This window comes from Dama dama, chromosome 11 (genome assembly GCF_033118175.1).
Source record: "Dama dama isolate Ldn47 chromosome 11, ASM3311817v1, whole genome shotgun sequence".
In the NCBI taxonomy this organism is placed as follows: Eukaryota; Metazoa; Chordata; class Mammalia; order Artiodactyla; family Cervidae; genus Dama; species Dama dama.
The window spans coordinates 82,126,128-82,148,061 of NC_083691.1; the positions used below are offsets into that span (position 1 = coordinate 82,126,128).

General features: G+C 33.8%; 1 protein-coding gene across 3 annotated transcripts in view; it reads left to right on the forward strand.

Annotated features, from left to right (window-relative positions):
• SOS1 (SOS Ras/Rac guanine nucleotide exchange factor 1) overlaps window positions 1-21,934 on the forward strand; it is a 130,127-nt gene that overhangs the window by 77,196 nt on the left and 30,997 nt on the right. For all 3 annotated transcript variants that reach the window (XM_061155552.1, XM_061155553.1, XM_061155554.1), the window contains 5 exons: window positions 8,831-8,958; window positions 9,748-10,403; window positions 19,315-19,396; window positions 20,166-20,288; window positions 20,792-20,895. In XM_061155552.1, coding sequence (XP_061011535.1) covers window positions 8,831-8,958; window positions 9,748-10,403; window positions 19,315-19,396; window positions 20,166-20,288; window positions 20,792-20,895 — 1,093 coding nt within the window. The remainder of the gene's footprint in view (window positions 1-8,830; window positions 8,959-9,747; window positions 10,404-19,314; window positions 19,397-20,165; window positions 20,289-20,791; window positions 20,896-21,934) is intronic.

Here is a 21,934-nt window from a genome sequence, read left to right on the forward strand (position 1 = left end):
TGGTAAACAATCCACTTGGAATGTGGGAGACCTGCGTTCGTTCCCTGAGTTGGGAAGATCTCCTGGGGAAGGGCATGCCAACCCACTCCAGTATTCTGGCGTGGAGAATCCCCATGGACAGAGGAGCCTGGCAGGCTACAGTCATGGGGTCACAAAGAGTTGGACAGGGCTGAGCAACCAAGCAGAAGCACAGTTGTTAAATCGTCCTTTATCTTTTTCCTCACCTAGATAACATGCTTGAGCTTAAAATATTCCCATACCAAAACATTACACAAATTTTATCCGATTAGCAGGAATTCTAAAAACTTTTTCCAGTTACCTAAGATTACTTCAATCTGAAAGCATAATAGTGATACTTGGAAATAGATCTCCTTGTTTTTCTTTTTTTGCTGTTGTGTTATGACTTCTTCATCAAATAAACACTGTATTCAGTTTTATCCCCCTTTTTTAGTAGGAAATTCACCAAACTCTCTCCTCCTTTAAGCTAAAAATAAAAATAAATTTGGCCTTATTACAGAAAATTGGTTTTAAGTCGGAATGAAAGGAGCTTGGTAACATTATTCACCAGCATTTTGGCCTTTCAGTTATATTTCAGTTTCTTTCTTCTTTTTTTAAGTTGTAAGATCTTTTCTTTCATTAAGTGCTTCGCTGTTTTAAAAAGTTTTCAGAATTTCTAATACTATAATATTTAACTGGTAATTATTTTACTAATAGATAATAATACTTTTATCATTATCTGTTTCTATCATTCTTTTATTCAGAAATACTGAAAAGCTTTTTCATAGACAGTTTTAACTCTTATTATATATCTAATGTTTGTATTAATTGTAATTTTCCATTTGTCTGGACAGCAAAGAAAGACAAAAGGGGATGAATAAAATCAATTTAGCAAAATCTTCAGAAAAATGCTATAGATATTTTAATGAATCCGTTTACCTTTTTTTTTTGGACCAATGCATACCGATGTATAGTCACTTTCATTTTAAAATTTTTTAATTAAAAAATTATTTTTTACGTTTTAGAGGTTCTTTTAATTACATTTTATTTTTTATTTTTAAATTAATCTTATTGGAGTATAGTTGCTTTTCAGTGTTGTGTTAGCTTCTGCTGTACAGCAAGGTGAATCAGCCACACATGCACATATGTCCCCTCTTTTTAGATTCCCTTCTCATTTGGGTTACCACGAGCATTAAGTAGAGTTGCCATTTACTTTTTCAAAACCATAAAATCTTGCCTTGTCTTTCTTTGATAACTGCATGTTTCAGACTGGAAACTGAACTTACCATCAGTCTGATGGCTAAGACCATTTAAAGCCCATTTTAATAAGGTATATGGGCTTCCCTGGTGGCTCAGACGGTAAAGAATCTGCCTGCACTGTGGGAGATCGGGAATCGGGATCGATCCCTCTGTTGGGAAGATACACTGGAGAAGGGAACGGCTACACACTCTAGTATTCTTGCCTGGAGAATTCCATGGACAGAGAAGTCTGGCGGGCTACAGGCTGTGGGGTCGCAAAGTCAGACATGACTACGCGACTAACACTTTCACTTTAATAGATATACAGAAAATTGAAGAGCATATAGTTAGCTAAAAGTACTAAATTATTACTTTTTAAAGAAACACCTTTATTGAGATACAATTAACAAGCCATACTATTCTCCAATACAATATGCTTTTTTATTTTTTCAAATTATTTCCTTTCCCAAGCACCTGTAGGGGAGGACAGTTTTTTCCTCAACCCTTTTAGAGTCTCTGGCTGGTCTGAAAAGGAAATTGACAAAAATTAACAGGAGAAAAGCATACAGATTTATTTAATGTAAGTTTTGCTTGACATAGGAACCTTACATAATGAGTATTTTGAACTGAAGGAACTTGAGAAAATAGAACCGGGAAGATCACTGACCTTTTCTTTCCCTTATGCTTTTTTCTCCAACTTCTTCAACTTTTAAAGTATTCAGTATACCAAGGTGCCAGATTGGGGAATAGTATGTCCTGAACCCTGTCACACCCTTCCCCTCCCTGACTCCCATCTCATCATTTACTCATGAAGTTTACCTAGAAAAAGCAGTGACCCCTTTGCTGTCAGATAATAAACGTGTCAATCCAAAGGTTACTGTTAGTAGCATGAAGAAAATCAGGAATTTATGCTGATTTCAGTAAGATTAAAGAGATTAAATAAAGAGAGGGGTATGAAAAAGGAAATGGGGTAGTGTAGGCCGTCTATGGGGTCGCACAGAGTCGGCCACGACTGAAGTGACTTAGCAGCAGCAGGCTGTTTATTGTCCACCGATCTTTTGAACAGCTGTGCTTATTTATTGTGTAAGCAAATCAAATTCACTTTCTTGAAAACTCCTCATCTTTCCCAGCAAAACCACTGTTTCTGTGTTCATTCACTCAGTGAAGTGGTCCCACTATCCATTTGGTTACTCAAAATAGAGACCTGGAAGTCCTCAACTCTTCTCTATCATTTTCCACATTACATCCACTTGTGTGTGTGTGTGTTAGTTGCTCAGTCGTGTCCAACTCTTTGTGACCCCATGGACTATAGCCCATCAGGCTCCTCTCTCCATAGGATTTTCCAGGCAAGAATACTGGAGTGGGTTGCCATTGCCGCCTCCAGGGGATATTCAAGATCCAGGGATTGAACCAGTGTCTCCTGTGTCTCCCACATTGCAGGCAGATTCTTTACCCGCTGGGCCATCAGAAAAGCCCCCTAGTAACCAAATAAGTCCTTTTCATTCTTGAAAAGGATCTTTTGATTTCATCTTCTGTTCATTTCTTCTCAATACTCTGAGAGCCATGATCATCTCATCAACAAATCTCCATTTAGTCTCATCCCCACCCCATCCCCCAATTTGCTGTTGAGTAGATAACCAAACCAAAGCCATCCTAAAATGCAGATTTGATAGCATTAGCCACTAGGTTAAAATCCTTAATGGCTCCCCATTGACCCAGGTTAATGTTCAAGTTTCTAATAAGGGTTACAGTCCTGGCTTGGTTATTGTTGACTTCTCCAGCATCTTGACCCATCACTTCTGTCCACCCCTAACCCCTTCCCACTCACCGAGTTCTACTCTTCAGTTCATTTCTCTCAACGTTGGCCCTAAATAACTCTTTGAATTAACAAACTATTTCCTCTGCCTAATACATTTTTTTGTACCTCTGTTGCCCCATGGCTAAACCATTCTTATCCTTCAAACTTTATAGTCATTTCTTTCTGGAAGCCTTCTTTGCTATATTCTTCTGTCCCTTTATTAGGTTAGGGATTCTTGCTGTATATTTCCAGAGTGCCCTATGTTTCCCCATTATATCATTTTGTTGTTCATTTGTCTTCTCTTTAACACTCTAAGCTCTAACAGCAGTGCCCAGATTTTGCTTGCTCATTATCATATTTTCATTACTTATGAGTGATAGGGGCTTCCCTGGTAGCTCAGCTGGTAAAGAATCCTTCTGCAGTGCTGGAGACCTGGTTCAATTCCTGGGTCGGGAAGATCACCTGGAGAAGGGGTAGGCTACCCACTCCAGTATTCTTGGGTTTCCCTTATGGTTCAGCTGGTAAAGAATCCACCTGCAATGTGGGAGACCTGAGTTCGATCCCTGGGTTGGGAAGATTCCCCTGGAGAAGGGAAAGGCTACCCACTCCAGTATTTCTGCCTGGAGAATCCCCATGGACAGAGGAGCCTGACAGGCTACAGTCCATGGGATCAAAAAGAGTCAGACAAAACAGCAACTTTCACTTTCTTTCATGAATGATAGATGGTTAATTAAATATTTGTTAAATTAATTCTGATTGGAACTTTTACTGGAAGTCTTCTGTAGACTGCCCTTTTGAGTCTTTTTCCAATCAGCTACTGTTAATATTCTAAATAGTTTCTAAAAATGTAGAAAAAAAGACCATTTCATTATCTTAATAAGACTTGTGACTTTCCTCAAAAACTTTGAGCATTTTGCATTTATTTCCTAATAGTGAACTATGTCATGTTATAATTTATATTTTAAGATTTCCTTTTTATATTTTCAACCATTGACTAGTTTAATAAAGATGCTATTTCATTTAAATTACAATTATGGAAGAATTATACTATTTTACTGTTATATTATTTATTTCATGTAATAGATACCATGTTGAAAATGGTCATCTCTTCACTTGTCTAGGGAGAAAATGAGGGTTAAGTAAAAAAGATCAAATTTTGTTAATATCATTAAAATCATATACTGGTTGAAATTTTATGTATTGTAGAATTATCTGCATATTTGAAATTACTTTAACTCAAAAAATAACTTCTGGGGGGAAAGGAAGGAACTTCCTGTTATGAAATTTACTTCATAATTCCCATCTTTGCTTCTGTCTCACATTTTGTGATGAAATCTTATATGTATATATAATATTTAAGATAAAGATAAACCTTTATTTTCCAAATCTTAATTATATTAGTGTATATTTTTAAAAAATTATAAAAGTACAGTTGATTTACAATAGTGTGTAAGTTTCAGGTGTAAGCACAGCAATTTAGTTATACTACAGTCTTTATTCCTCGATGACCTATTTTGTCATCCTTATGCATTGTAATTTACCATTTGAATGGAATAAGTTTTATTTGATGAATATTTTTTAAACAGGTATTTACAGTCTTTTCAGTTCTCTGGATAGTGTATTGAAAAGGGCTGAGAGTTGAGACTCCTGGGTTCTGGTCCTGCCTGCCTCCATCATCAAGTAATTGGCAGTTCCTTCATTTTATATTATTTTGTGTTGGAGAAAACTAATTTCTAGAAATGAAAGCATATAGATTCAAGTTTGTTTTTTTAAAAGAGAAGGCATTATTTGATTGTGTATTAGTTGGACTTATAAAATTATGTCAGGTTCAACACTTTATTTTTTTATGTATAAACCAATTGTTAATTTTATTCATCTACTGAATACTATTGTGAATTATCTTTTTCCAGTGTATAGCCTCCTAGTTCAGTTCAGTTCAGTCGCTCAGTCGTGTCTGACTCTTTGCGACCCCATGGACTACAGCATGCCAGGCTTCCCTGTCCATGACCAACTCCTGGAGGTTACTCAAACTCATGTCCATCGAGTCGGTGATGCCATCCAACCATCTCATCCTCTGTCATCCCCTTCTCCTCCCACCTTCAATCTTTTCCAGCATTAGGGTCTTTTCCAATGAGTCAGTTCTTCGCATCAGGTGGCCAAAGTATTAAGAGTTTCAGCTTCAGCATCAGTCCTTCCAGTGAATATTCAGGACTGATTTCCTTTAGGATTGACTGGTTTGATCTCCTTGCAGCCCAAGAGACTCTCAAGAGCCATCTCCAACACCACAGTTCAAGAGCATCAATTCTTCAGTGCTCAATTTCTCAGGATTTCCTTTGGGCACACAATATACCATGTTGACTGTAGCTCCTTCTACTTACTTCTAAAGGATTCCTCCCCACCCCAAATCACTGGTGAAAGTGACTCCTTTCTTTTGGAAAATGTAAATTTTGTCATCTCTATAGATCATTATGAGTTACCATTGTGCTTTAGAATATGATTCTCTGGATAAGGTTAAGTATATTCTCATATATGGCAGTATATCATCAGGACTTGATAATTTTTAAAACTGTTTAGTGAACAGCATTTGTAAAATTAAATTGATGCTGTTAGATAATGTTATTAAAATAGGCCCCCATGAAAAGCATGGATATCACTTGGGTAACAAGAAGATGCTGCTTGGTAAAGTTTCATTTACATACTAATTGCCCTTGCTTTATTTATGTAGCAACAATAAGCCACCCCTTTGGTGATAGTTAACTTGAATTATTCTTCACCAATGCCCAGTTTAAATCAGCTATGTTAAGTAAAAGAAGCAAAGAATGCTTATCAGAAAAGTCATTTATTACATTGAAATTTGTTTTAGATGCTTGACTAATGCTATAAAGGTAAATATTACATTTAAAAATTATTTCATCAGTAAAGTTTCATGTTTTTTCAAAGACTTTGCATTTGTGCTTTTAAAATAGATTAAAAATATTTTTGCTATACCAGTATATTCTGTATGTGAAATGCTATGCTGTGCTTAGTCACTCAGTCGTGTCCGACTCTTTGCAACCCGATGGACTGTAGCCTGTCAGGCTCCTCTGTCCATGGGATTCTCCAGGCAAGAGTACTTGAGTAGATTGCCATGCCCTCCTCCAAAGGATCTTCCCAACCAGGGATCAAACGCAGGTCTCCCGCATTGCAGGCAGATTCCTTACTATCTGAGCCACCAGGAAAGCCCCGTGAAATGCTATAGTTAATGGTAGATAACATGACTCAGAAATTTAAAACACTTTTTAGAATAGAAAGTCAAATGCATGTCTAAATGGATCTGTTACTTTGAAAGTTCTTTTTATGTGTGTTAGAATTGTGTGTCTTGTATGACTTCTGGTATTTTTGCCTGAATTAATGATATTAAAAAATCAAAGGATAGACTATAAAGGACTCTAATATTCTATTGTGTGCTAAGTTGCTTCAGTGGTGTCTGACTCTGCAGCCCTATGGATTGTAGCCTGCCAGGCTCCTCTGTCCATGGGATTCTCCAGGCAAGAATACTGGAGCGGGATGCCATTTTCTTCTCCAGGGGATCCCTTGACCCCAGGGATCGAACCCATGTCTCTTACCTCTCCTACATTGGCAGGCAGGTTCTTTACCACTAGCGCCACCTGAGAAGCCTGATATTCTGTTAATGTCAACTTTTTTTTTTTTTTGCCTTATATCATAATGACTTGAATATTGAATGATTAAATTCTGAAACAATTCAATGAAGTAGTTCACTCTTTAGTAGTACTTTCATTACATCATCTAGAATGTTGCCCTTTCTTTGAATGTTACTTTTTCAGTGTTAGGTTGTTTGCTGCCTTTGACGCCTAAACTTGATAAAAATTTATGGTAATATTTTATCTATCTCCAAAAATTCTGCTATAGGAGAGGTAAATAGTATAGACTCAGAGATGGAAAGTGAAAGTGAAAGTCACTCAGTGTCCGACTCTTTGCGACCACATAGACTGTATAGTCCATGGAATTCTCCAGGCCAGAATACTGGAGTGGGTAGCCTTTCCCTTCTCCAGGGGATCTTCCCAACCCAGGGATCAAACTCAGGTCTCCCGCATTGCAGGCAGATTCTTTACCAGCTGAGCCACAAGGGAAGCCCAACAGAGATGGAAGATACTTTAAAAGATTACCCAGAATCCAGCCTTTAGCCTACCCTTAAGTAAAAACCTAGTTATCTTCATGAAAACTTGGCCATTGGCTTTCTTTAATATAGATATAGCTGACCATAGTGAAGAGAAACACTATGAATAAAAAGTATTTGCATTTTTTAATGTATCTATTTTTAAGTCTCTTATCCTTTACAAACTGTCTCCTCCACAACCCTTTTTATGTTGGAAATTTTGTGATTAGATTTTTGTTTTATTTATCACAAATGAGACTAAATTTCCAGAGAGGGCGGATTATGCCTCAGTGAATTTTAAGTAATGGATATAAGAAATTTGAATAATAAGACATGATGTTTTATATTTGTTACTTCTGGAATATTTGAGCATTAAGATAAGTAAATTATTTTTATAAAAATGGTTTGGAGCATTGACTATGTTTACTTTTTAAAATTACTTTGAATTTTTTATGGTTTTCTTTCTCAAGCCTTTTTCATTTATGATAGAGAGTAAGTGTTCTTAAATGTTGCATGAAAACTCTGTTAATAAATGTTATTTATTAACTTTTCTTCTTTGGTAGCACAGATTTATAAGGTTACTGAATTATTGTCACTTATACCTCAGTTAATTGCTTTCTTGAATTATCACCACCTTGTCATATTTATTATTAGTAATTATTAATGACTCAATCCCTGTTAAGTACAGACATTCTGTCTGGCACATGTAGTATCTTTAGCTAGTATTTGAAAATGTGCTTGAGTTCCACTAACATATATATTCCTAGTTTTACTCAAAATCTTCACATGTGAATACTGACAAAGTTCTTCATGATATTAATGTTAATTCTGTAGTTACACTATAAAGGAAAGCAGCTTATACTAATATTGTACATTACTATTTTATAAAGGACTTTGTTTTTTTTCCGAGTGCTTTGATTTTTAATAGCAACCCCATAAAATAAGCAAAGCAGGTTTTTTATAAGCCTCATTTGACAGATAGGAAAAGTGGGACTCAGTCAAATAACTTGCCCCAAGTTCACACAGAAAGTAAGAGTCAAATTTTGATCTTAAGCCTTGTATCTTCAACTGCCTTTATACCATATTGCATCCTTTTCTGTATATTTATCTTTCTTAAGCATTCCATTGCTGACAACAGCAATGTGGCAATCAGAAATCTGAGACCAAATTACACAACTTAAAAAAAAAAAAAACTCACCCGTGTGTCTACTGCTGTTCCAAGACCTGTGATAGTTAAAAAGATAATTTATATTCCTCATTTCTTTTCAGTAATATTTGTCTGAGAAAATGCACATTACTGCCTGTCAGAAGGTGTGACATCTTTTAACACTGTTTCTACTTTATTTTTCTGCTGGCACATGTAGACTCTTTAGCCAGTAATTAAAAATGTGCTTGAGTTCCACTGACATATATTTTACTAGTTTTACTCAAAATCTAGGAAAACTAGGTTCCATCTGCATACGGATAGTAATACATATAGAAGAAAAAGACTGTTGAAAAGAATAATATATTTTATGACACACTAAAATTTTAATTGCGGCAGAAAGAGATGAGTCAGTGTTATCTTAATCAATAAAATGGGTTTTATTTTTATCCAGAAATGTTCTGTTAATTCAGATTTGTCATTTTTAACTTTGCAGCAGTTAGAAGAAAAGAGTGAGGATCAAGAAGACAAAGAATGTTTGAAACAAGCAATAACAGCTTTGCTTAATGTTCAGAGTGGTATGGAAAAAATATGTTCTAAAAGTCTTGCAAAACGAAGACTGAGGTGAATATTTTCACTTTTTTTAAAATAATCCTCCTTTTCACCCTTAATACTGTGGTATAAATTCAGGGATCTCTGGTCCCTCCTCAAGTAAACAATGAAGAAAATACTTTTAGTGACAAGCTTGGTCTTTCAGAGGAAGTGACATCAAAGCCAAGAGAATTTGTTATTGTTTGAAAAACCTTTCATATTTGTGCATTTTCCTTGCATACTCCCAGACAAGACCTCCTGAGAGTCAACTGGTAAGCTAAAGGAGAGATAGAGCAAACGTATTGGGTAGATTTATGTCAACAACATTGTTCTGTCAAAGTAAAATTAATAGTGGCCTTTATTTTAGGGATTATGTAACTCGAGGCATTAATTCAGATAATATGCTTCCAGTTTCCTAATTATAGTAAGTGCATGGTTTTTAGCTTTAGGTATTGTCTACTTAAGCATTTCTAGATAAATTTAATCTCTTACTTTTTTTTTCACTGTATTGGGCTACTTTGTAATACTTGTCATTCTAAATATTTAGTAGCCATGGTAGAAATAATCATTCTGTAGCTAAATATATAGGGTAGATTTTTGTCAGTCCTCAGTTGTTCTTTTTAGAGCACTAAAAAAATGTCTCTAATGTGTTGCTTTAGTTTCCAAAATTGTGCAACTCTGTAACACTAATATATCTGGAGAATTAGTGAAAACCTTCACAGTGCAACTTTTAAAAATATACTTTAGCACTGTCGCTTATATTCATGAATTATAGATTCCCTGTCATCTTTGTACTAACAGTGTTTTTTTCCTTTATCCCAGTGAATCTGCATGTCGGTTTTATAGTCAGCAAATGAAGGGGAAACAACTAGCAATCAAGAAAATGAACGAGATTCAGAAGAATATTGATGGTTGGGAGGGAAAAGACATTGGACAGTGTTGCAATGAGTTTATAATGGAAGGAACTCTTACACGTGTAGGAGCCAAACATGAGAGACACATATTTCTCTTTGATGGCTTAATGATTTGCTGTAAATCGAATCATGGGCAGCCAAGACTACCTGGTGCTAGCAATGCAGAGTATCGTCTTAAAGAAAAGTTTTTTATGAGAAAGGTACAAATTAATGACAAAGATGACACCAGTGAGTACAAGCATGCTTTTGAAATAATTTTAAAAGATGAAAATAGTGTTATATTTTCTGCCAAGTCAGCTGAAGAGAAGAACAATTGGATGGCAGCATTGATATCTTTACAGTACCGGAGTACCCTGGAAAGAATGCTTGATGTGACCATGCTGCAGGAAGAAAAGGAGGAGCAGATGAGGCTCCCTAGTGCTGACGTTTATAGATTTGCAGAGCCTGACTCTGAAGAAAATATCATATTTGAAGAAAACGTGCAGCCCAAAGCCGGAATTCCAATTATCAAGGCAGGAACCGTTATTAAACTTATAGAGAGGCTCACATACCACATGTATGCAGGTAAGAAATATGAACTTGCCTGTCACTTTTATTCTCCTCCTTCAAGCTGATTTTTCTTTGTTGCACAGGTCATTGTGCCGAAAATAGAAAGCAAACTGACAACAAAAGACCTCCGCATTATCAGAGTTCATTTTCCTTTGACTAAAAATACTGCCACTTTATAATTCTTTGAAATTTTATAATTTTTCTGCCATATTTACATATGTTGTTTTTAACTTTACAATCGAATTATAAATAAAGTCACTGGGCTAAATTTACCCAGTTAGCCAGTGACAAAAATAAGACTGAAAGTAGTGATAAACCAGTCATCATTAGGATCAAACATTTTTTACTCCTTTCCCTCTTTTTTTCTCTTTCATTACTGGGGTTATAAAATTAGTAAAAATTCTAATATATGTTATGTATCCATTACCAAAACTGTACCAGTAGTACAAATATATACAGCATTGCTTTTTCTTAATTTCCATTCCTAAAATTTATTAAATTTAACAATCCTGGAGTCTTTTAAATTTTCAGGATTTTTTACAACTGATATTATTTAGAAAACAATTTACCTTATTATGGCAATTTTTAGAGAAAAACATAGGGGTTTGGAGGCTTCCTAGAGTGTTGAGACATGTTTGTCTCTAAGTGGACTGAATCAAATATAATATTTGGGAGGTAAGGAACAAATGTAATGGTTGATTCTTTAATTTTATTTCTTCTATAAAGTAACAGATGATACTCCAGTTTTCTACAGCTTCCCTACATAGTAGGAATTTTGAGGACTATAAAATACTGTGGAAAGAGCACTATATTTAGATTCACACCCTCACTCTATCACAGTTCCTTAAGGTTTCAAAAGTAGCTTAGTTTTCATCTCAAAAACCAACATCACAACAGCTATCTTAGAATATTGTTGGAAAGAATAAATGAAATACTATAGGTGAAAGCTCTTTATAAACTTATTTTCAAAGAATGCTTTTATTACAAAGATATATAAAATCAAACTTAATTCTTACAAGTGCTAGTCTTAAAATAATTGAATGTATAAGTTAACCTCCATCTCCAGACTTTTTGCTTAAATATATTTCTATCTCTAGGATATGTGTCTTTCTGGGGAAATTTCTCCAGCTTTTAAAGTTCTTCAAAAAAAAATAAAGTTCTTCAAATGGGCTCTCAGTTCTTTCTGGAAACTATTCTGGCACCAGTTCAATTAAACTTTTAAGAATATCTGTTAACTATAATCCACTGTAATAAAGATGAATGGTATTCAACACTAATAATCTGTTTAATTTATTAAATACCTGGTCAGAACTACTCATATGGCCTGGAAACTATCAGGGCCACCTTGCAAAAAAGTAAAATTATAATTTTGTTTCTGTGATCCCAAAGCGTGTTATAAATATGATCTCTTTCATTATCTCCACATGTCTGGGATAAATAAGCCCATGTTTTGTTTTTAGTTTTTATTTGGCCTCTATTTGGTTGTTCTTTTGCTAATCTTTTCCCTTGTAAAATAATAGTGTTTTTTCTTCCCCCAGAGGTAATTTTAAAAGCAGTTTAGGCTCTTTAAGCATATGCCATTTGGTAGTAGCAGGCAGTAACTGAAACATGTTGACTATAACAAAAAAAGACTCTGGGATTTTTACTCTTTTTAGTAAAATTGACTTTATTAATTAATCAATTTTACTGTTGATTTTTCACTTAGAAACTTATGTAGTCAGTGTATTCATTTTACTGACACAAAAATAAAAAATAAATCCAAGTATAGAAAATTTAAATAAGCTGCCTAGAATTTTGCTTGAAAAATAAATACATTATTCTGTCATCTTTTTTTACATGTGAAACTAATTTTGATAGGTGCAATTTCAGTAGTAAATATGACCCATCAACTTCTTTAAGATCTAGAATACAGCTTAAAAACTATCTTGTTCAATTACCGGAAATTTATGGTTGCAAAACAGTTATTTCTTTGGTCCTTCTTAAGGGATTTTTAGGGATATGAAAGTTCAAGTTGTTCTTCTTGCCACATTATTCTGATTTTTGGATCTTAGAAGATTCACAGAAATTTTTAGCCTAAACATTCTAAAGTATTCATCATCTTATTTTAAACACCTTTGTTTTGGGTCCTTAGACTATTGAGAGTATAATTAATCCTTAGATTTTTACCTGTGTTTGTGAGACAGCAGCTCTCCTCTTTTTTCTTCTGTAGAGCAGCACAAGCCTCAGGTGCTAAAGAAGACTTACTAGTGTTTCCTATCAAGTCACGTGGCATTTGATTTAGAAAATATTTTCAAATTTCAAATTTTTTAATATAATTGTTTTCCTTAAAGCACTACTGTTAGTGATAAAAATATTCTTTACTGCTTGCTTTATTTCACAGAACTTCTGATTATTATTAAGTGGTTATAGTGCTACAATTAAATATTTCTTTTCTAGAGACCTACTCTTTTATTTATTTTTTGAATGAGGATACTTTAAAACGAACAAAACTTAACAAGCGTAACTGATAGTTTTTCTTTAGTCTTGGCAATCTTCTGCTTAATATACACAGTTCACACCAAATCTATAGACATAGTACATTTGCTATGGTGTTTTATTAGTTACTTTTGATAGTCACCCTCATTTATATTCATCTTTAGCTTTTGAATAGAATAACTTAAATAGTTTTACTTCTAATTAATATGCACTCAGCTTTCTAGATTTATAGAACTTTGCAAAGTTAAGTGTATCCAAATTTAAAGTGACAAGATCTTTTTACTTTTTTAAAATGTTAAAGTTTTTTAAAAATTCCTTTCATTAATTTCTTGAGGAATAAAAAGCCAGTGTTGGGTTTAGAGTATTATAGCTAAGTTTTTTTTTTTACATTTTTCTTTTCTATTTTATTTTGAAGTTTAATAGAATATTTTAACTTATGTCATAAATATATTACTAGTGTGACTAAAATCCACAAGCAGCTTTCATGAACTGTAGTTTACCATATATACCAATAAGTATTAGTTACTAGCTTATTTGACTTCTGTAAGGTCTATGATAAATGTATTACTGGCAACATAGAATGTGTTTTTAATAGACCATGTACGAACTTGTAAAACATGCAAGCAGCTATATTTTAAGGCCTTTTCCAGCTTAATTGGACTCTGAGGCCTCACACAGTGATAATGGATTAACTGTTTAAGAACTGTTGGTCTGCTCTATTTAATTTTGGTTTGGTTGTTTGATAGGTATTTTTTATCAGAACATACAGTGTAAGTTGTGGCTTGCACTGAAACAAAAGCTAAAAGTTAGATTGCATATTTTTATTATGTTGTATAGAATTGTAATAAAAACATTGGCTGTAATACATGAGAAAAATCCAGTAGCTAATAAGCACTACTTACAGAATTTTTTAGATTATAGGTTGGTCAGACATTGTCATCAAAAAACAGAAAACTTGTTTAACCATTCTTAATTCACACTTCACTGTGGCTTCAGTCAACTTGATCACTCAAGTGTTTTACAGTAATTTATAAAACAGCTATAGATCTCAAATGATCAGTCATTCACTTTATAGACCCAAACCCAAGGCCTTGAAGGTTATGTGATTTGCCAGAAATCATATCAGTTAATTGCAGGAAAGAGTGTGAGAAATCAGGTTTCTTGACTCTTTAAATATAGAGTTTATTTTCTGTCATGTTACACTGACTCATACAAGGTGAATTTTTTTTTTCATTTTTAGATTATAATATTTTTATTATGTATATTGAACAGTAAAAATAGAATTACTCTTGGTTTGAATTGCCAGGAATATAAATGGTTCTTCACTTCTGGGCAAACACAGGTCTACTATGAAGATATAGTCAGAGTACTGTTTTTTCTTATTGAGATAGGTAATAAATTCTAACTATGGATAACTTCTATTTTAATGCATAGATTTTAGTTTATAGTTAGATGTTGGTCATTCTAATTTTAGTTTTTAACAAAATCCAATCTATTGGTGTTACCTGCTATGTAAATTTAGGTGAATTGGAAAGTGCTTAATTGTTGCTCAAAAGATTACAACAGAGTCTCATATAGAATCTAATATATGGTGCTGCAGATCCAGTGTTTCTGGGCATAACAGTAATTTGCTAACTACATCAGAACTTCAGAATTCATCCGAAATGGTGTGGGGGTAAATTGTCTTGTTAGATGTATCATTCTGGACCTGGCAAGGATATGAAGAGACCTTTATTCACAGTGAGAAAACACAAAGCAATATGCATAAAAAGGAGGAGATGAAAGTAGGAATTTCAGTTCTATTCCAGAGTTACAGGAAATAGTTTAGTATAAATTCATTATTGAGACTTTGAAACAACATGTGTAAAGAAATGTTTGGAGATGGTGTGTCTGGTTTTGATAGTCTTTTTTAGAGAAATGAGATGACTTTGAGGGAGGGGGGTCTCTATTAGATCTGACATTATATAAAAGCAAGAACTTTTCATTTTAAAGTGTGGGAAAAAGGTGTTTCCCATGCACAGTGTACTTTGGTTTTAAAGAAAATGGTATTAAAAAACTTAAGCCAATTCATATTTTTCTTTAAAATACTTACTGCTATCTTAGGCCCTCATATAGAAAATTTGTAAAAAAAAAAAAAAAAAAAAACTGCTTTAGATTTCTTTGAAGTTTGTGTTCTATATAAGCTCCGTTTGGGTGTTTTAGCTCTTAAAAAAAACTTTTGAACAATTTTTGATCTATAGGGCAGTGCTGTACTATTTTTAAACTCTGATTTTTTTTTTAAGTGTTTGTGCGTCAGCATAGCGTCTGTTTCCTTTTTTAAGGAATTCAAGAGTGATTGTTTATAAATCCTTGTTGAGGAGCTTATTGTTTCTTGTGGCATTTTAAATGGCTGTATTAAAGGGAGAATTATCACATGAACAGACATCCTGATTAACAGTGTTTCACTATGGTGGTTGGGGGAGGGGTGTTTACATAAATAACTCTATGTAACAAATATTTCATAAATGTATTGACCTTGCCAATAAAAATGTGTTGAAAAAAAGGATTAAGTTTTTCACCTCAAATGTAATATGCTGTATTCTGAACATTATAGTAATTACATTCTGATTTCCTAAGATTTTCAAGAAATGTACAATAAAATATTATGAAAGAATAGCTTTAGAGTGAGGGAGACAGGCAGCTAAAGACCAGCAGAAAATAGGAAATATCTTATTTGAAATAACCTGAACCTAGACAAGGGACATGATGGTAAACTTGGAAGATAATTTGTACATACAGAGAGGTTGGGTAGACAGAGGGAAGGGAAGCAGAGCAGGATAGAAATCTTAGTACAGGGCTTTGAGAATCAAGGAGAAAAGAGTATTGCCTAAAAGGAAGAAAACCACAGAGGACATTTCTACCATTGCTTATATTGTTTGAGAAAGAAGTTTGTGGAATTACATCCACTAGCAAGAAACAAAAAGAGGAGAATATCAAAATAGTTGATTTTCATTTTCTCCACAAATATTTGTGCTTATGTGTTAAGACCAAATCAGCATAGCATGGCTTTTGTATTATTATTATTTTTTTGGCTTTTGTATTTTTAATGCATTTGCCTTCCATCTGTCTCTGAAACATCACTTTGTAATATAGGGAGAAAACTGTTGCTCTGCAACCATCAGAGGCAGTGTAAAACTTAACTTCTATCATTGTCTGATAAATGTGAAGTAGGTACTTTGTTTTTCTACAAAATTACATAACCTGTCCTTATTGATGCGTGTTTTTTAAGTATCTAGTTATCTTGGGCTTTCCTATCATCAGTAAGATAAAGGTCTCCAGTGGTTAGTGTAGCATTATATGTGTTACTATCCCTGAAATAGGGAAATCAATAGAAATAAAAACAGCATCTGGAATGTGATATTTTGTGTTAAAATTTCAAGTAGAGATGTTATGTCCTTCTTTAAGTTTTTCATTCATTAGCAGTTTTCTATGGCTTTCTACTAAAAGCAGAGCCGGAATTAATTCAAGCATGGGAATATATGTGGCCTTTAAGATGTTTTTTGAAAGTACTTAAACTTTGGCCAGATTTTCTTGGTTTATTTTTAGCTTCTGCTGGTTTTTTCTTTTGGCAAGTCTGCTCTAATTTCTAATCAGGCTAAAAACAACTTAAACTTGAGTCACTTCAGAAGTTAATACAACAATGATGCTTGTGGGAGTGTTTATTTCACCGCCAGCTCGAAAAACTCCTCTTCTGAGTACAGTGTACAGGAAGGTACAGCTGCTCCTTCCTAAAATCTGGAAGAAGGCTTAACAAGAATTACAGAATCACAATTAGACTGCTAATTTTTCAATGACTTCAGTGCCTTTAACCAAGATTAGCAGTTTACAGCTTTATTCTGAATTAATAATTTATGTAAATTTCTATAGTGACTATATAACTCATGGATTCATTCTTTATAGTTAGATCTCACAGCTTTGGAAACCTTAACAAAATCCTTTAATCCAGGGAGGTTATGTGATGTGGTAGAAAAAAGCAATACATCAGAAAACACACCATCCAGATTCCAATTCCATTTCTGTCACTCCACTGTGTGACTTTAGATAACTCTCAGTTACCTCTCTCCTATGTAGAAAGGGACAAACCTCAGCAACCCTGCTGACTTCACAGAAATGACATGGAATGAATGATGTGAATGCTCTTTGAATTCATTACGTAACAGACATCAGGAACTGATGTGATCCCTTTTGACTGATGTGGCAGTGGGACACACCGTGACTTTCACAGCATGTTCATTAGTAAAGTACTGAAATGGCCAGAAGCTTTGGTATAAGCTGAAAAGGCTGTTTTAAAATAGTTTGCCTTTAAAAAATAGCCAACTTTCTTAAAACATACTTTAATTTACTTACAGCTTGCTTTTATTGTTTTTCAACTTAAAAGTAGCTTTGATATCCCACAAATTTTTAGCCTGACTTAGGTGGAATTTGAGAAGAAATGGACCTGGATATTGATTTTAGACTTGTAGACTAAACTTTTGTTTTAAAAAAGGGAGCGATCGCCCTTAATTTTGACAGCTCAGGGATATTTGGAGCACTCTGTACTAAGGTCTGGCTCAGTATCTCTACAGTGGCCACTACTTTTGCTTCCTAAATACATGATGTTTTGAGTAGCCTCACCTTACATATAGATTTGCAGAACAGGAAGAAGATTCTTGGAAGGGAGGATTGTGATGAAACCGATATAAATCTCTGTTTTAAAATCTTGTACAGCCTTCTGTTTTAAAATCTTTTCTTCTGGTTGAGACATTAGTCTTTAACGTTTGAGGAACTCTGTAACTGAAGACAGACAATAAAATACCAACAGAAAGGAAATTACTAAAGGATTGTATCTGTTTAAATTACTTTTATCAGTAACCCACTCTAGCCTCAGAAGGTATGAAGCTAAAGGAGAAGAGGGGATTTAAAACGAATATATTTTATTGTGTTAATTTTTCTTTAACTTAAAGTATTATAATCTTAAATTCAAGGTTGTCTGATATTTAAATCAGTTAATTATCTTGACGACCACATATACCAGTATATTGATAGTAGATTTTTATTATAAATCCATGAATTTTATTTTGGCAGGTGGGAAATTAATATAGTTATTTTACTTTCAGGCTAAATTTAGGGTAATTCTTAATCAGACAAAAATCAGACTAAACAGAGGTTTTCCACGCAAATAAATTCTGATTCTTGCTACATCCTATGCTAATAAAATAGTATTTCTTATAAAGAATCCATAGTATGTAGCCTGACAAAAATAAATTTAGTTGCTACTCTCAATAAATTTATCATTAAATTAGAGCTTACCATTCCATAGTGATATGAAATAGAAAAAGGATACTCCCAATAAAAAACGCAAGTTAATGAATTCTCCCCTCCTCCTTTTTAAAGACTCTTAACAGCTAAATGTGGACCTTGATGAAATGTGAGTTACAGTGACTGGTGAGTGGTTTTTTCCCCCATTATGGGAAGTTGTCCCCCAGCCACCAGGCCTCTTGTGCTGGTGACAACAGCCTTTCTCCACAGGTTGGCAGAATACTGTCAGAGACTGGAATAGGCAGGTCTGGAGAGGTGATCACACTCAGCCAGCTTCCTCTTTATGAAGAATGAAAAGTAGGTCCTCTCATGGAAGTATGAATGAAAAGTAGGTCCTTTTCGTGGAAGCAGTTGAAGATTCATGGTCTTACGGTGAAATTCTAATTGAGTCTGTGTATATGCTGCTCAGTCTTGTCCAACTTTTAGCCACCAGGAAAACCCCCTCATTGTGCCTACTTGCAGTGCAAGCAATTAAAAGTTGTAAATAGAGCCAAATCAACATCTTCTCATACATGTAACAGTTTTAATAACTTACAGGTATTTATTTGTAAGCATCTTTTAGCAGTTTTAATTAAGACCTCTAGCAAATAAAACAATTTAGAAACTATTTAACTTAATCAATGACATTACAAGATCTAATCTCCAGTTGAATGCTCTGTTGACATGATTTAAAGGAATCTAGATAACTAATCCTAGATAAATTAGTCTGGATGGCAGGAAAAAGTAATGGGTTATTACGTGGCCTTTGTGTTTCTGAGAGAGAGAAACCACCTGATGATGCGCTGAGATCCAGGCAGCATGTAGACTTGCCTCTGTGCTCTGCCTTTCTCCCCCTTGCATTCCTGCGGTCAATAATGAGCTTAATAGCAGCTAGTCAGAGTGTGCAGAGGTCAAGAAACAAGTTGATGTAAAATTTTAGTGTCAATGATTTTGCTACTAATTTAGTAAAAAACTAAAGCTAGCAATTGATTACAAGGTCCCAAGCACACTGTGTGGTCAGAACACTTTGGGACTTTAAAAGTTGACTATTTACTCTCTTTTGGAAATGTAAATAATAATTTTAATCATTCTTCATACAAGATTTTAATAAGATATTTTTCCTTTTTCTTCATAGATCCCAATTTTGTCCGGACATTTCTTACAACATATAGATCCTTTTGTAAACCTCAAGAACTACTGAGTCTTATAATAGAAAGGTCTGTCATTTTAAAATGTTTAAGTTCTTTGTTCTTTTTTTTAATGAGATTGAGCTAAGATATAGAAATATTTTGAATGAGCTTTACATTCTAGTTCAAGAATACTTTGAGAAGAAAATATCTTGGAAGAACATTTGTTTTATATTGCTATGTGAGCTTTGATTATTTAAATATAAAAATAGGCACATTTTTTTACATGGAAACTCAGCATGTGAAATTTCAAATTTATAGAATTAACCTTGTTAAAGAACTATAAAAATGTAGAATTTAGGCTCTGGGAATTGAATTTTTAATGATTTACACGTTCTAAATATAATTTTTAAAATATACTACATGTTGAGGAGAATGGAGTGAACAAGTACTATAATCAAGAAAAATGTTTCTAACCAAAGAGCACTCAATTTTTCAAAATTTACCATTAAAAAAGTTTATGGTGGCTTATTTAGAGTACTTACACAAGCCCAAAATTAATATCATTCCCTTAACTTTATAATCATACCTATTTTTTAGGCACTGCATATATTCTTTATTCCTTATTACATTTCTAGTTTGTTTTATTTATCCTGGCAAGTATTCATTTCTTTTTTAAAAATTAGTCTTTACATTATAGATACCTCACTTGTTCTCACTGTTGTGTATATCCTTAGTAATTTTTACAGTGCTCTCTTAATTGTGCTGACTTAATTGTGCTGTGAAAAGATTTGTAGTTTTCTGTTTGCATAATTTGATATAATTGATCTTTTCATTAGTTTGTTCTGTTTTATGTTAGGTTTGAAATTCCAGAGCCTGAGCCAACAGAAGCTGATCGCATCGCTATAGAGAATGGAGATCAACCCTTGAGTGCAGAACTAAAAAGATTTAGAAAAGAATATATACAGCCTGTGCAGTTGCGGTAAGCCTTAATAAGTAAATAAGTCTTTGTTGAACTTTTGTTTCAGAGTTAAATAAGATCTTTCCCAAGCAAGAAGGAAGTAACATGTAAAATGAGTAAAGTAAAGAGAAATTATCAGAAATTACTTTGTAAGTGTTGATTAAAGTAGAATTTTGAAGGTGGTAAGCCACTTACAAGATTAAAGTTGACTCTGGAACACCCTGAGGGTTAGGGACACTGACCCTCGGCAGAGTAGAAAATCCAGTCTTACACTCAGCCCTCTAAATCCTTGGTTCTACATCCACAGATTGAACCACCTGCCTAGAGTGTAGTACTGTGGTATAGATTTAGTGGGAGAAAAAAAAAAACTATAAATGCAGCCACGCAGTTCAAACCCTGTTATTCAAGGGTCATCTGTATTTAATTTGTTGAGTTCCTGTGTTTTCATTTATACCTCTCATTGTGATAAATGTTTACGTTTGAGTTCCCGTATAATTAATTCTTCTTCTGTGTTACTACCATAGAGTGTTAAATGTATGTCGGCACTGGGTAGAGCACCACTTCTATGATTTTGAAAGAGATGCAGATCTTTTGCAACGAATGGAGGAATTTATTGGAACCGTAAGAGGTATGTTTCTTTTTTTTAAGTGCCTTAGTTTTATATGTAACAAAAGTATGGTAACCATCAACTAACATCACTACTCACTGTAGTTTAGAGGTATTTATAATTATGCCAGCATAACCAACTGGAAAAGTCAAAATTTTTTCATCAAACGTTTTTGACCTACAAATTGTTTAATAATGATCCTATTGATCTAGTGAATTTTCGTTTAGTAAATCAACTTACTGATTATTTTGGAATTGGATAGAAGGAGTCTCAATTTATGCTGTTTGTACACATACATCTGAAAGTATGTGTACCAGAGGACAATTAGGAACTGTTGTAGTAACACCACAATGGAGGTTGACTGAGAAACAGGTAAATAGTGCATAACATATCAGAGAGTCAGCAGAGTATATTGAACTAAGACCTGAGAAATAAGAGTTCTCTTCTGAACACTGCCACTTGTTAGATAAATGACTGGGTGAAATAATTTTGGTTCTTTAGACTTCAGTAACACGACGAGCTAGGATTGATGATCTCCAGTTCCCCTTTTAGTTCTAAAGATGTCCTTAACAAACTTGTTTCTATTTCCACTGTACACTTTAAATGAGAATCGAAAAATAAAGGATTAAATAATAGCACTTTCATGCCTAGTGCAAAACAAAGCCACGTGAAAAAACACAAAAGGAAGGAATCGGTCCTCTGGCACTGTTTGGTTTATAAAATGCAGTTTGTTAGATTAACAGCTAATGATGTATGATCTATCATTATAAATCTTATTTGTGTAAGATATCTTTTTTGGAGAGGATTATAAAATAATATTTTGAACTGAAGTCTAGAACAATAGAAGTGAAGATTTTCTGCAAATAAATTACTTTCTCATTTTATTTAAAAAGGATGTGGAAAAATACATACCAAACTATTAACAAATGGTTAGCCACATGAAGAAAAATGAGACTGGGATAGGAAACAGGGAAATGGTAAAGGGGAACTTCATTTTTAAATTTTGGTTGTTTGAACTTTTTATAACAAAGATATATTCAGGTATCATTTATATGATTTT